This window comes from Antrostomus carolinensis, unplaced genomic scaffold (genome assembly GCF_000700745.2).
Source record: "Antrostomus carolinensis isolate BGI_N321 unplaced genomic scaffold, ASM70074v2 scaffold48332, whole genome shotgun sequence".
Taxonomy (NCBI): Eukaryota; Metazoa; Chordata; class Aves; order Caprimulgiformes; family Caprimulgidae; genus Antrostomus; species Antrostomus carolinensis.
This window is the reverse complement of record NW_010302625.1, coordinates 27386-43741: the sequence shown is the minus strand read 5'-3', so window position 1 is coordinate 43741 and position 16356 is coordinate 27386. Positions and strand designations below refer to the sequence as shown.

Below are 16356 nucleotides of genomic sequence, written 5' to 3'. Positions count from 1 at the left end.
TTATTTCAGTGCCACTGAAATGACAACTGTTTGGCATAGAGTCGAGTAGTCCACAGTATTCAAGTCAACAGAAAAATTTAATAAATAAAATTTATGTCTGCATGTGTGTGCACAAACAACCAGCTTCATATACTTTCACTAATATTAAGTGTATTTATTCTCAGATGCTTGCTCACAGGGTCATAATGCACAGTTCATTTGGATATAATGAAAAAGAATTTTACCCATTTGTTTGATCTTGTCAATGGATGGAGCTAGTTCCCAGAGAACCCCATACATAACAGACCACCACCAGCTCTCAGTGAGGCTTCTACAAATGCTTTCTTCACAGGTGACTTAGATACTAAGAACACATTTTTTCAGACATGCTTATTTTATTCTCCAAACCTGTATGGCTTTTCTTTCTGTCGTCTGGTCCAGGTTACATTACAGCAGAGAATCTTCATCCAGACCCTGAACACTGATGATTTGCTTCACCTAACCCAGGTTGACAAGAACAGAGAAGTACTTCTACAACCATAACTTGTTTGTGTATGTGTAGCTGAATACTGGTGACTACTTTTCTTGATAAAATAAAAAAAATTTTTTTTTTTAAATAATCCAATAATCCAAGTCAGAGAAATGACCAGTAATTCTGTATCCATTGAGTATGTTTCCACCATTGAAATAATTTGTTCAGAAATGAGCAAGAGGCTTGAGATTTACATTATTAAAACTTCTGTGCAACTTGTAGGGCTAAAGCTGGCCAGGACACCACTGAGACAACTAGGAAGAACTGGGAGATCCAGTTCTTGAAGTTCACATTAAATAATGAATAGAGAACTATAGTAAACTGAAATATTACATGTGAACTTACCTCCTGCAGAGCCTAGCCTATATAAAATACATAAGGAACGTAATCTCTTGCAAGCATGAAAATTTAAAAAAACATTGGTATTTTAAAATAAAAAAACTGTTATATTAACACATTTATTCCCAATGGCCATGTTTTAACCCAAAAGCATTGGGATCTGACAATAAGGAAAACATGCATGTGCTTTAAATTAGCCACTTCAATAAACATTGCTATAGGTAGACATTTGAGATGCTGTTTAGCAGTAGAGAATTGAAACATCTTTGAACAGCACCAACTTTCTCATTTCATTTATGAAATGAGAGTGGAGCAAAAGCTGTCACTTTTTTTTTCATTTTGATAGAAAGACATGACCCTCCACTCTTCAAAAGAGGAGCAGAAAGATATTACCTGGATCACTACAGTAAAAGCAACTCAGGACAGTTAACACCTTACAGCATGCTAGACTCAGGATGTCAAACACAAATGACATAATTGCAAATAGTCCATGCAGTGTAACTCCAGGGTTCCTCAAGTCCAACTGACTCCTTCTGCAGTGCTTCACATACTTCTTACTAAGAGGTGAACTAGAAAAAAACACTTAGAAATTTTAGCATTAGAATTTTCTCCAAGATGCTCTGCATGCCATTTCTGAACCTTCCTTTCTGCTGATTCAAAAAAAATACTACTAACGTATTATCATTAAGACAAATGAAAGATGCCATCCCAACATGAACAGGTTTTTTGCTATTTGAATTTTCTGCCTGCTTTTAGAGTTGAGATAAGCCATGAGGAGAGTAGTAACAGGAGTGAGAATTAATTTTCTCAGGTAAGCCACACCTGAGAAACAAACTAACTGGTCAGTAAAAGTACAGAAGGGAAACATTAGGGTTATGTACTGTTTCCCAGCATTATTTAAAAGTAACTTCTAGAATTTATTTTCTCTCATAGAATAATAGTAGCTTACCAGTTAGCCACCAAGTATTCCAAAGAGGTCTGCTAATGGAATTCTGCAGTAATATCTTTAAAATTATGTAACTAGACTATGTGTAAATCTACATGCTAGAATACTACCAAAATATTTGGAAGAGTAGGTATAGTAAGTAAACTACCACCAACATAGTGGTTCAAGGGACTAATTTCCAATAGATCCACACTGGAGTTCTTCATTTCAGAAGCCTTGCTGTAGATAACTCCAACTGACTCAAGAGCTCTGCTTCCTGTCTGAACATATGGCAGTATCCAGCTGTCTACTTACATAGAAAAAAAATTGATTTTGTCATGTTCACATAAATGCATTTCAGAAACAATAAGGTACTACAATCTCCTTTATTATTTTAAAAACAGTTTTATTCTGTATATTTAGAAATGTGTAATTTTAATAACTGCAGAGAAAAAAAAGTCAGCCACACCTGAATAGCTAATAACTCATTAACAGAATGCAGTGGTATATTATCTAAACAGTAGTAGTGCCATTGTGCCGTAATAAATTGTCTATTAGTAAAAAAATACATTTCAGGGCACATAGTACAGTATCCTTATGACAAATTACAGTAGGGATACTTTTCAAGAATTTAATCAAAGTAGAGAATTCCAAGTTATATTCTTTAAATGCAGCACTTAAAAAGGTAACAACTTTGTGCATTTTTTAAAAATGTCCTTGTTCATATATTGTAGAAATGCTGCTTTATTGCTGCAGATGTCAAAGTTCAAGGCTCAAAAGGTATGAGAATACAAACATATCCTTAAGAAACTTTGTTTGTTTTTATATATATTTATATATATAAAAAGGTAAAGCTTATAAAAGTTAATTTACAAACCAAGAACAAAAGTGGTATGCACGCATTATATACAAGCAGTCTATAACATCTGTAAATTTTCAAATGCATAGCAGAAAACATACCATCATTTTCTTCTGGTTCTCTTCTGGCTGATGAACACAAACAATATCGGTTCTCTAAACCAAACTCACAAGTTTTTGTGGTTTGTTTAACCCCCTCCGCCCCCACCCCCTTTCCCCAGTCTCTCATGATATATTATCTAGGTAAGCACGAAAGCCATACAAACTTAATACAGAGAACTATGAGAGCTAAGACTATTAAAAACATGAGGGTAAGGCATCCCTGCTGGTTAATAGGTCTGTAATAATGTGGTTAATTTACAAATCCACAGAGGCAACTGAACCATAGTCATCCCACATGCTTCTCCCCCCTCCCTCTTGTTCTCATGACAATGTTTCCATATGCAGTAAGTAGATGTGTTTGCATTAGCCTTTCAGCAGAGGAAAATGCCTAAACTGTGCTACCCCAAGCTGACTGCCATTTCATTGGACATGTACACCAAAACTCACATAAAAAGTAGAGACCAAAATGTAGTCTCGTGAGTTACAAACACACAGTCATAAAAATGCAGGACAAATTCTGTGTTTTTGCCAGTGGAGTATAAACCAAATTCAGTTCCTCTGAATATAATTCCATTGGTACTTTCAGATCTTAAACAATGAAATACTAATAGTGTCTTAAAAAAAAAAAAGGAAACAAAACAAAAATCAAAAAAACCCCACAAAAGAAGAACCAACAAACCAAAGCATACAGAACCTGCAAAAACCCTACCTTGTTCCCACTGTACACTCCCTGCTTGTGGCATGTATTGTGACCATGGTTCAAAGAGTGTAGTCACTAAACCATTGTTAGTTAAAGCAAGATGCTTAAACACTAAGATCCATTATCACTTATAGAACAGTTAATACTTGATAGAGTGGTTCAGTTTATATGTAAGGTCCATCTCAGTTTCACATTATTTACTCAGTCAGCTAACTTAATATTTAGAAGTGGTCAATTAGGACTGAGACACAGTTTGCTCCAACAAGATAGTTTGGATCCCCAGGAAGAGACTTGTTCTGCCAGGTTTTGGGGTCACCTGTGGGAGGAAAACACAATGCTGGTGTTTAGTATCTGCTGTCAAACAGTGTACATTTTGAAACAACCAAGCTTTTGGACAGGAGCTTTTAAGTTCTGAATCAACACCTGTTTGTTTTTTTGGGGGGGTTTGTTTATTGATTGTTTTTTTTTAAAAAAAACCCAACTCTAGTTTGTGTGTTATTAATAAAAAAGTAAACCCTTTATTTTCATATAATGTAGGATAGATTAGTTATTCAAAATAGATGCTATGGCACTCAGGAATTGTTAAATGTAAGTCACTCTACTCTATAGCACCAACATAGTGCTTTCCCCATTTGAGAAGTGTTAACAGTGAATCAGGTATTCACTGGCTCTTTCAAAAATTGCCAGGAAAAAAAAAAAAAAAAAAACAAAACATTTTAAAAGCTAATCTGGGTAGGATGCGTTTGGCATTTCTAGGAACAGTCCTGAACACAGATGAGTAAAATTAGAAGTTACGTTGTAACTAAACACTGACACACTGGTAGTTTTATCTTCTATCACAAAAGTTCCTGTGGACAGGATTGTAGTAATCTTGTGGCTACATCCAGTATATTCATTTAAAAGCCTGAAATACTGACATTCTAAAAGGAATTCTAATTAAGTGATACATACTTAAAAAAAAAATCTTTACAACAGATCTTATCTACTCATGGTCCTATGTAACATTCCACTACATGGGAAAGTCATCACCTGCCATCTCGCCAAACAAAGGTTATTCCATCTGCACAGTAAATTGTCTCTTTCAGCTGGAGAAAGTATTCTTCAATTACCCACCTAAAACCACTACTAAATGCTGCCACTATACAAAAAGTGTCATTATCCCACTACAGTAGAACAGTGAAAAATGCACTGAAGTTCTCTTAAGCCTTCCAGACAAATTACATTAAATAGCTCGGCCGAAACAGATCTGCCTTGAGAAACGTTCAACAAGTTAAGAGAACCCAGTCACATAGACTGTGAACACCCGAGACCTCTGTATTAAATGAGACTGCTGCAAATTCCACATAATTTTCTTGAACTCATGAAAACAAAATGAGGTACACAGTGCACTGAGTGATGGCAACATCTGATGCAGGGACAAAGAAAAGCAGCCTGTGTATAGTTAGAGAATGTAAACATGTTTATAAACAAGTTTACTGCAACCACCTGAGACTACTTCTTTCACTCAAGCACCTCAATAATCCTGGATGATTTTTCACTTTACAGATGCAGGGAATTACATTCAAAACTCACATGACCAAATATATTAGGAGAAGGGTAAAACAGGACCGTAGGACAACCAGGTCCTAGTCTTGCACATGAGACAATAGTAGACTTTCCCAACCTTTCCTCTTAAATACATAATAAGGATAAGGCTGTAGCAGTACAACATCTCTAGCTGTTGAGGATGTTTTACCCATACTTACGTACAACTGCTTTAGGGAAAAAGAAAAAAATCCTTCAGTATTTTTTACTAATACATTTTAACAGGTGTGGCCATAAAAGGCAATTTTTTTACCCAGTTTTAATACCAGAATCACTCAAGCTTTTCAAGGGGTTTAACAGTAAAATATCAATATATGAGGCTTAAATGTGTCAGAAAGGATGTTAGTAAGTGCAAATGAATGTCACTTTTAGGACAGAACATGGACACACTGAGAAAAGATGAGGTAGAGCAGACAACTGAAGAGAGAAAAAACCCAGAACTGTATAAACTGTTATTATAAAGCCACCTCAAAAATCAGAGTCCCATAACCAACTAATTTAGAAAGAGAGAAAACAATTATTTATTTAAGACACATTATGGTCTACTTACATATCATAAGACAGAATTGCCTAATTTTAAAGTTTGTCTCAAAAGAGCAATGTTATGATATACATCCCATTTCAGATTAACAGAATGTGGTGTTATATTCACAGTACAGAAAGTGTTAGGTTTTAAATATACACGTTCTTGCTCTCACCCACACATGCACGCACACACACACAGCCCACTTTGGAAAGGGAGAAAAATGTCTCAGTAACTTCAGTTATTGTTTAGATCATTTAAGTCCTCTCCCTTCAACTTCAAGTAAGTTCATGAACAGGTGCTATTAGTTACAAAGGAAGTGTGTCATTTTTGTACATAGTTGTCATATCTTTTGGGACTCTAATTTATGAGTCCATGTTTTAACACTGTCATGTATACACACACTGTTAAATAGATGCATGCAACACATGCGTATAATAGCTTATAAAAACCAACTAAAAATTATTGCCATTAATACCTCTAGGTTATTGAATCCCCATCAAGGGGATTGATGCTTTCATCTTTCAAAGCATCAGTGCTTTGGTGTTGACAGTGATAGATACATTAGTGACAGAAGAGATGCATACATGGTGGTTTAAATGCTGTATACAGAAGTATATCATTACTCAGTCATTACTTAGATCATATGTATATATTAATGGTTTGAACCTTCTACCATAAATTTTGAAGGTAGCTGAATAAAACCTTGAGACTTTTTCCCCCAGATACGGAAACATTCCTTTTTAAATATCTGTAACCTCACAGCCATTTCATGAAATTGCTTGAAACTTGCCCAGAATTCTCAATTAGGCTCCTCACTAAAAATTTCAGCCAATACATTCTCCCCCTCATCCCAGAAAGCCAGAGTGAGGTAAAAATGAACAGAAAAATCAAATTGCAACCTAGTTGCAACTTTTACTACCAACCAGAAACTTCTGGGTAAGAGGTGGTAGAGGAGAAATAGGCAGAAGCAAGCAAGAAAAGTCTTGTGGAAAATCCAGCTACATTAGAGTGAATTGTAAATGCTTTTACTGAACACTATAGTTTTCTTAAATGACTCAACTGTTAGCATCAACTTGCACACATGGAAACAGTTAACAAGCGTTAAATCATGATTTATGAGCATGCAGATTGTTAAGATTTGCCAGAGTCCTATATGGTTAATTAAGCAACAGACAAACACCAGTTATGTTACAAAGGCCAATCAGAGGTACATAATCATTTCCTCTCAATTTTAGTGCGACTATCATTTCAAGTGTATTCAGCTGCAGCAGTCCTCAAGAAAGAAGACAGAGTAGAAAAATACGATAATATTTCATAGACTAGAGATAGTACTCTTTTTCTGCTACCATGGTTTTAGCTATGAATTTGCACCATGAGTAAATGTAAGAAAGACATTTGTAATGAAAGTGAAATGGGAGAGTTTGACACAAATACAATGATTGAGTTCTTTATATTACACAGCATCACCTTTAGCCAAATTAACTTAAATTATACGATAGCACCCAAAAGCCCCAAAAGGACAGAGGGAGGACAGCATACCCGACGAGGAGTCGGAGGATTTTAGAGCAAAAGACCAACCATCAGGGGTCATAGACGCACAATGTGGCAGGCGCAGCTCCACTGGCTTCAGGAATTTTAGTCCATGAGGCCCACACATTACCAAGGGGCTAAGAAGTGTTTCACCTGTAGTTAAGAGAAAGAAATATCTGTTACTGATTCTTCTTGAAATAGGTTCAAAGTATTATATAATTATATTTTAGGGCTACTCAGTAACTTAGTAACAGCACCTAGCAAGATTGATTCTCAGTCTTTCAGAACACTCAAGTGACTTTTCACTGGAACACACAACAATCTCAAAATTATAAAGGACAAGTCTGATTATAAAATCATGTTGGGATTTTTTTTTTTGCCACTAATTTCTAAGCAGGTGCATCAAAAGAAATAAATCCCCAAATCAGTAAGCAGCCCTGTTCATGGTTCTCTGTGCTACAGCTGTGATGTTCTGCTTGTATGGATTTACGGCACACTGGGCTGAACCAAGCCTCCAGCACATGAAGAGCCTATGTATGACTCTTACCCTAACAGTCGAAAGATAAAGCATACAAATATATAGGTCTATTTTTAGTTTAAAACTCCAAATGTTAACGTAGAGATTATTCGGTTGAGGAACATTATATGATTGGTTTATAAAGATTCAAAGTCATTGGAGATTGCAAGTAATGCTTTAACTGCAAATTTATGAAATTAACCCCTTTAGTTTCTTTACTTGAGGAAAATAGGAATTTGACAGGTCAGAAAGTGCATGTGTGCTGAACTAGTGGTATAAAAGACAGACTTTCTATGAAAAAACTGCTCAACTAAGATACACTACCCAATCCTTACTAATAAGACAGTCAGGAATATAGTTTTATTTATATAAAAGTTAGAATATTTTTTTAAACCCTGAAGCTGTTTTCTTTAGAGAAACTGAAAAAAAAAAAATATGCTGACTATTTTCAAGTGTTGAAGTAAACTCCAAATATTTAACTCAAGTCAAAATTAGTTTAAATCGTGTGCTTTGTAATTCTTTTGTCCTAACTGTGAGATGAAGAAATATTTCTAATAGGAATGCCTAGAATAAATCCTTGCACTTTGTGAGGGAATCTACAATTTCAAACATTCTTAAAAAAAGAACTTAGAACCTTCCTTTAGTGCACTAGATATGTTTTAAATCAGTACCTTAAATCTACAAATTAAATAATGTCAAGTTGTAATTCACTGCCTCCATATTGCTTGCAACTTTCCATAATAAGCAGAACAGTGCTTTCCTTATACTTCTTGTGAGATGCATACGCCGTATCTTCATACAGAAGTATATTATATATTGAAGCATACTAAGGTATTTTCATGTTCTATTTTGCCATTGTTAGAAAATAATTGTATTAAATCACAGAATCACAGTTGGGGATTGGAAGGGACCTCAGAAGATCATCTAGTCCAATCCCCCTGCCGGAGCAGGAACCTAAACAAGATCACACAGGAAGGGGTTCAGGCGGGGCCTGAATGTCTCCAGAGAAGGAGACTCCACAACCTCCCTGGGCAGCCTGTTCCAGGGCTCTGTCACCCTCACAGTAAAGAAGTTTTTTCTCAAGTTTAAGCGGAACCTCCTGTGTTCCAGCTTACACCCATTGCCCCTTGTCCTACCATTGGACATCACTGAGAAGAGCCTGGCTCCATCCTCATGACATTTGCCCTTAACATAGTTGTAAACATTAATTAGGTCTCCCCTCAGTCTCCTCTTCTCCAAGCTACAGAGACCCAGCTCCCTCAGCCTTTCCTCATCAGGGAGATGCTCCACTCCCTTAATCATCTTCATGGCTCTGCACTGGACTCTCTCAAGCAGTTCCCTGTCCTGAACAGTGTACAGTGCCAGCTCTTACCTTTCTCTTTGTCCAAAGGTGGAAGTATGCTGTTGTCTCTGCAGACTTTGAAATATATTTCTTGCTCTATTCCCTCTGGAATGGCTCCTTGTGGTATAATAATACTAACTCCAGTCTCTATGGAGCTCAATACACCACCATTGCTGTTAAATACACCTCTTGCTGTGGCTACAACAGTGTGTCCATCTTCTTCCTCCTCATCCTCGAGTGCTGAAGGGCTGAATATAAGACAGAAAGCCTAGTAGTTTTATCAATATTTTCTTCCTGAAAGTCAGTGGTGTACTTTCCTCTAATGTTTTAGCAGAGCACAGCCTCGAGTAGGCTCACACTGATTTTAGGAAAACACAAAATGTGTCCCACACTCAACCATGTGGGACAACTAAGATGAAAGTAGTTCAAGTTCTGCCATGAGAAGGTAATATTTTCACAAAAAAAATCCCATCAAAGCCCACAAACTCTGAGTATGTTCAGGAAGTAAAGCAAGAACTTGGAACACTTGAATCTTGTGTTTTCAAATGCTCACTTCTGAGATTATACAGAAAGAGGTGGCCCCAGCTACACACTTCAGCTTAGTAAAACTAAATGTAATTAATATCCGAAAGTTTCTTTTTCCTTTCAGAAGTCCATTATTACTTTAATACTGTAAGGAGTAATAACTCTTATTCAAGCCACACTGAACCCTTCAATTCAGATATACATTGAAAACAAAGTCCATTAAAAAAACAAAAAAACAAACAAACAAAAAAAACAACCCCACACAATTGTTTCCAGGTTGCCAAGATATAACTAAAGAGAAACTTGAGAAACTTGCAACATTATCAGCTGGCTAGTTTGATTAATTTCAGATGAATTTCTAAAGAATTTCACTCAAAGAACGAGTAATTTCAAAATTTCTAGTAGCCTACAGTCTATATAGCATCAAAACATTTCTCATGTGCTTAAGAACAAATAGGATTTATTCTTCTATCACATTTCTGAGTTATTGAAAGATCAAGCAAAATTTTAAGTCTGGGTCATGCATTATTTATTTGTAATCAAAGAATAATAAAACATTGTTCTGTAAAAATTAGTGAAAATAATTTAACAAGTCAGTAAATAGCTTAAGATTGTAACACTACCTGTTGCTCTTGACACAGTTCTTAAGCAAACACAGGTTGCTTTTAAGCAGTTTTGTCTCATAGTAAAGAGAATCAATACAAAACTGCTGTAGTTTATAATGACTTTCTCTTTTTACAAGTGTTTTAAAAATATCCCTTACACATGTGCGCCTCTAAGCACAGAGAATGAATACAGTTTGGTGCAACAGCTATCCTTCAAAATTAATTCCATCTTCTGGAAACAAACTGCAAGGACAAATGATTACTATCTATGACAAGATACATAATTATAGTATGAGAAATGGGAAAGAAAAGCCATGCCACTTTCCAATAACAGGATGCAAGATGATACAGGGATACTAAGTATCCAAATGCTTTTCAATGCCCTTTAGCCAAATTTTAGAATCACAGTATCAATCCTTCAACTATATCATCAATAGAAATTGGAAGCACAGCAGAAAAAAAGCAAATCAAAACAAAACCCTGTATTTCTCAGAGGTTTCACAGATTAACTCCTATAGATGTACTAATGGAAAGAAAAAAGCAGCAGCTTACCTTACAGGAATGGCTTTAGGCACAGCATTAACATTATTTGGTTGATATTTAGGCTTGTCAACTTGTACAGCAAAGGTATCCATTCCACTATCAAACTCGGGAGGCTGCGACGAGCTGTGTGCTTTCAAAATTGGTTGAGGAGAATTTGGAGATTTTGATGGCAACTCTGGTTTATGTTGAGCTTCGTTTGGCAAGAGATTATGGTTGAATTTAGGACTTTCAAACTTGCGCTCAAAGGGCCTTGCAGCACTAGTGTAAGGTTTTGTTGTAAAGCGGTTGTAAGAAGGAGTAACCGTTTTCTGAATCTGTTCAGTTCCGTTAACGGGGCCTTTGTCAGGGAAGCTTTTCTGAGGATAAAAAGTGGACTGCACAGTGTCCTCTCTAGAGGATCTGAAAATTGCTGGTTTATTCTGAGGTGGAGGAGGGTCAGACACAGCATTAACTGCAACACAAATACCAGAACTTGTCAGTAACCATCAATAGTCACATACACTATGGCATAAGAATACATTTTAGTCAATTCTTAATCTACTATATAAAATATATATAGCTTCAGCTTAGCTCTCTTATATCATCTGTTCTCCTATTATATTGTATATGTTCAGGAAAGTTATCTAATGTTTCATTAAACAGATATATTAGATACAATGGTATGACCTTTCAATAAAAAGGTTAAGACTGATTTATACCTTAACCCCCCCCTTCCCCCAAAAAAAAGAAAAAAAGAAAAAAAAAAAGAAGAAAAAAGAAAACCTGTATTGAATGTAAAAGTGAAAACAACCTTTTCTTGTGTTTTTAGAAGCCTACAACTATTTCTCATGCCTAAAGAATTCTGGTCCAAAGCATAGAGATCTACATTTTTTAAATACCGGAAATTTTACTTCATCTTTGCTGAGACCACAAAATATGAAAGAGATGGTTATAGTGACCTGGAAGTTTTGGTTTCAGAGAGGATCACCAAACTATTTCACAAAACTCAATCTCACTATAGTAAAAAGCTATTTTCACTAATAATTATTCCAAGTTTCAGTTACAGAAGAACATGGTTTCCACTGTAGACATGCTAAAGCAACCACGTAAGCACCTGACAAGTGATACTTCTCACCACATGAGACAAGCTAGCTTTCCAACTGCTCACCTTCAGAAAGTGCAGGCTTGTGATGTGCTGGGAGAGAAAGGACAGGACTATTAATCGACTGAGGTTGTGTGTACTGAACAGAGGAAGCAGGAGGAGGAGTTGTAACTTGAGGGACTGGCTCATAGCGTTTTTCACCAACAGGCCTATCCATTGATTCAGTGTCAGTGGGTTTCCCCCTGTTGAAATAAAAGGGAGAAAAAACCCTCATTTGACTGCTTGGTTTCCTCAGAGCTCTGAGCTCCTGCATTCATTGCTATTTTTTCTTCTATGATCACCTGATTTCCATCTCTTCCTATAAACATTAAAACACAATTTTCTTTAATATCCTGTCTCAAGTATAAAAAACATTTATTGATAAGCACGAGAGATTAAGACAACATTGAGTCTTAAGAAGAAGATTAGTAACACAAACCATGGCAAACAAAAGGCAGATGACATTTCAGGTGTATTTGCATTATTGCCTACATCTTCATTTTTCAATTTAATTTGGAGTAATTTAAATGAAAAAGTGTTCTCTAATTTAGTAGGTCTTGAAAACAAAAATAAAAATCCACTTTTTTGGTGGGGTGGGTGGGTTGTTTTTGAAATGCATAGTTAGCCAATAGGACAGTGGATTCTAGTACAACTTTTCTAAATACACCTAGTATTTGAACAATGCCATCTTTAATTAGAAATGTAACCAGCTTAAGCTTCACTAGCTTTATGTGCATAGTGTAAATAACTTCAAAATCTTATTTTCAAAACATTTTTCTTATACTACAAATATTCCTCCAAAAGTTTATTTCAGGGAATGATTGATTTGACAAATACCTGTAATTTTGGACAATGTATTGCACTTACTTTCAGAATACGTGTGTTTAAAATTTTAAGTGCACATAATGCCTGTGATGAAATGTAACAGTGAGAGGACACCTGAAAACATCCTCACATCAACAACAGTCTTACCACTTGATGTTCCTTTTCAAGTAGTCATAGCTAGTGTAAGAGCCAAGAAATCTAGGTGATGGCAAAGCAAACAGCAACAGAAGAATGAAAGAAAACAGTCATTCTATCTTGAGCATATTATTTCTTCACATTTTTTATGTTAGTCCTAGCAGTTCTCATATGACAAGGTTGTTGAAACAAAGAGACAGTACTTTTAAGAGTGATGTTTTTTATAATAAGACTTTTACCATATGCATATGCACCATGATCACCTACTATATTTAATATGAGATTCTGTCAGATTAGGAGGTGGTCAAGATCTCAAATTGACAGATATTGAAAGTAAGAACAAGATTACACTAAGCCATTTGTTACAATCTGTATAAACAAAGTTATTCAATATACTGAAAAAAGTGATGAAAATATAAGTCCCATATTCTAATACTCTCTCACTTATGGTCCAATTTGCATTAATTTCTTCAGTCTTAACATACACAGAATTATGACTATTTTGTATTGCAGATCATGTACTGAGGGTACATTCATGGCAAATCTTTCAATAGCACTATCAACTCATCCAGTATCAGAGTTCACATCATAAAATGCTTCTTATTGTGTTCAACAATTCCTAAAAGGGTATCTCAGAACAACTGTTTATGAATGCTAAGAGAGATAGAAAACCTTAAGTATACTGATGGCTTTCCCTTGATTTTTAAGACTTATCTTGCTTATAGGCTGCAATAAAATACATTTTACATTAGGACAGCTTTCCCTCATGCCTTCACTTTCTGTATGCTCATAAAAATGTAACAGGCAACAACTTCAGACACCAGTTTTATTGCTTCAGAGAAGTACATTATGAAACTAAGAAAAGGGCTGATCGACTTCTGAAAGTCTTCTCGATGACCACATAAACATGATGCTCAGTGAGCTGAACAGCATCTGTATGAATGTATCTCTAAAATCGGTGTTGCAAAAAAAGAGGTCGTTTTAGATCTGTTGTATAAGCTCCTGTTCCCACTGATTTTATATAAATCCATCCATGCAATAACAGAAGATACTACTGCATGCTCACTCACTGTTGTCTTGATTCCAGGTGGGTAGTAGCTGCTTTCTCAGAAAACGACCCACTTGAAATCACTGCTTCCCCGAGAAGCTATTAACCAGGGGAAGGCAGCACTGCAAAAACCCACAGGAAAAAACCCAACACACTCCACACCCAATCAGAACTGGCTGCCAGCCTTCTGAGGAATTAAAAAATGGGGGAGGGCAGTATATTTTGATGGAGGGAGCAGAAGAGAGCTATGACAACACGAGCACAACCAGTACAAAGTTGTGCTTAACATGAAGCACATTCTTCTGTCTCAGGCTCCTAACCAAGGCTCAGCCACAATTTCAATCACGTTGTTCAGAACCCACATGTAATGAATGTTGTCCACAAAAAAATGCTCGCTTACAACTGTATAAATATGTATAAAAAGTGTATAAATTAAGTTCCTCTAACGATTGATGTGCTGTTTTCTAAGCTGTTTCCCACTTCATTTTTGCTACAAAATGGCTACTTTAATTTGAAATGAAGCAGAAATGAACCTCTAGAATAAACTGGTGGGCAACAGGTTATAAGCCTTGGTGTACCATAGAAAACTCAGACTGCACTGCTGATTTTCAGTTCCCATTCAAAAAGCTCCAACTCTAACAGATACATTAGAGCTCAGCTAGAACAGTTTAAGAAGTTAACACAGGACACTGTTCCTTACTCCTGCTATGAGGCTGTAACTGAGTACTCTTAACCCTAATAAATATAAAATTTAGATAAGCTACCTCATTCTGTGGCATGTCAAGCTAATGCAGGTAACTACATTGAACCAAGCAGGAATAAATTCACTACTCTCAGACACAGAGGTAGTAGTCTCAAATTGCTCCACCTAGATCCACTGAAACATATCCATTTACAAATTCTACTATTTTCTCATATCAAGAGAAACTATCCCTTATTCTACAGTTACTGGCAACTGTAACACGCAGATATGGCATTATCCATACAAAGCAGCTTTAGTAATGGCAAAAATTCCCTAAATTATGCAATTAAAACCCCAACAAATTAAGAGTAAACAAATTTGTACACATGTGATGGGAAAAATACCTACTTTCACAATACTTACTCAATGGTAAAGAACTCTACATAATTTTATGTTTAATATTTAAAACTGAAAGTTGTAGCTGTTGCTCACAAGTAAATAAAATCTGTCCTCTGTACCCAGAATACATTATATGGATTATGCAGGAGCAAGAGATTGCATAATCAACAGTTCCTGTATCATCCAAATGTAGTCCTGTTTTTAAAAGTTTATTCACAGAATAGCAATTACCATATAAATTCACTGAAAGAAAAGATGAATAACGAGCAAGTAACAGGGCACAAACTGGAAGCTGGCAAAAGGAGAGTCCTAAATACGAGTGCTTTCTCGAGACAGCAGTTGTCCTGTGTTTCCACGAAAGGACACTGCAGTATGCTTCTAGAGGCAGCACTGTCCAGTTGGCTAGTGTTCTTGTTTATCTCTTTCCACTTCCATTAATATTTTGTCTATTTGCACTGGACTACTCTGGGTAAATTTTCTTTCCCATGTCTGTACCTTCCTGTTACAGGTTACATTCTTTTATAAAGAAAAAACACAATGCATTATTGTCCCCTCTCATATGAGACCATCATCCTTAAAAACAGTATTATGTTATTGCTCTGTGGCAGTAAGATGTCACCTTCCCGTAAGTATAAGCCCTGAAGTTATACACTAACTCACAATCAAAACAAAACCAGAACTGAGCAGTCAAAGAATGGAAGTGGCATGGAATACAGACACGGTAAGTAAAAGGATGGAACAATCTCTCTCAACTAGTAGCTGTTCTGCAGCAAAAATTCAATAGTTGTGTGCATTTCCCATGTTTTTCAGTGTGGGTGACAACACTACAGAGGATAACAAATGTACAATGAAAGCTTACAACACTCTCCACGTGAAGAATTTTACAATCTTTAAAATTACTTGATAAAAGATTACAACATTTCTCCCAAAGCATTACTTGCATTTACAATGGCAACACAGTCTATGCCTACAGATCAAAATAGACGATCTATGAGTAATATTGGGTTTTTTTTTATGTGGGAACATAATTGTGAAAGCTACTGCAATGCATTATGAGAACAGGACAGATATGCTCCCACCTTTCTATCAGAAGACACATGGTAAGTCAAAAGAAAGGATAAAGAACACTTTGACTGAGAAGCAGAACTGGTTACTATATTCATTCCTTCCTTTGCATATAAAAAAATAAAAAAAAAAAAAAAAAAAAAAAAAATAGTTGCCATGTACAGACTTCTTCATTAGAAAAAAAAAAAAAAGTGAATCCTTTAAAACCTATCAAGCTCTTAGAAACATTTCAATGTTCTCAGTTCACAGAGGACGACATTGAAGAAGACAGACAACATAAGAGCAGCATTCCCTAGTCCCAGCTAGGGAAGCACTGGTACACAGTGTATCAAGTAAGTGAAAGATGACTTGCACGTACACTTAACACTATAAAACTTCAGCAAGCTAGTTTATTATTTCACTCTAAAGATCTCATTTACATTAAGGTTGCCAAATTTTCAGCTTGACTTGACTAGTTCAGATTTCAAGCAGGAAT

General features: G+C 35.9%; 1 protein-coding gene across 1 annotated transcript in view; it reads right to left on the bottom strand.

The window, feature by feature from the left end:
• Positions 1–2160: 2160 nt before the first annotated feature.
• TJP1 (tight junction protein 1) overlaps positions 2161–16356 on the bottom strand; it is a gene marked incomplete at its 5' end in the record, with an annotated part of 38894 nt that continues 24698 nt past the window's right edge. The window contains 6 exons of the mRNA XM_029083980.1: positions 2161–3751; positions 7085–7228; positions 8965–9182; positions 10617–11058; positions 11755–11930; positions 12700–12750. Coding sequence (XP_028939813.1) covers positions 3657–3751; positions 7085–7228; positions 8965–9182; positions 10617–11058; positions 11755–11930; positions 12700–12750 — 1126 coding nt within the window. The remainder of the gene's footprint in view (positions 3752–7084; positions 7229–8964; positions 9183–10616; positions 11059–11754; positions 11931–12699; positions 12751–16356) is intronic.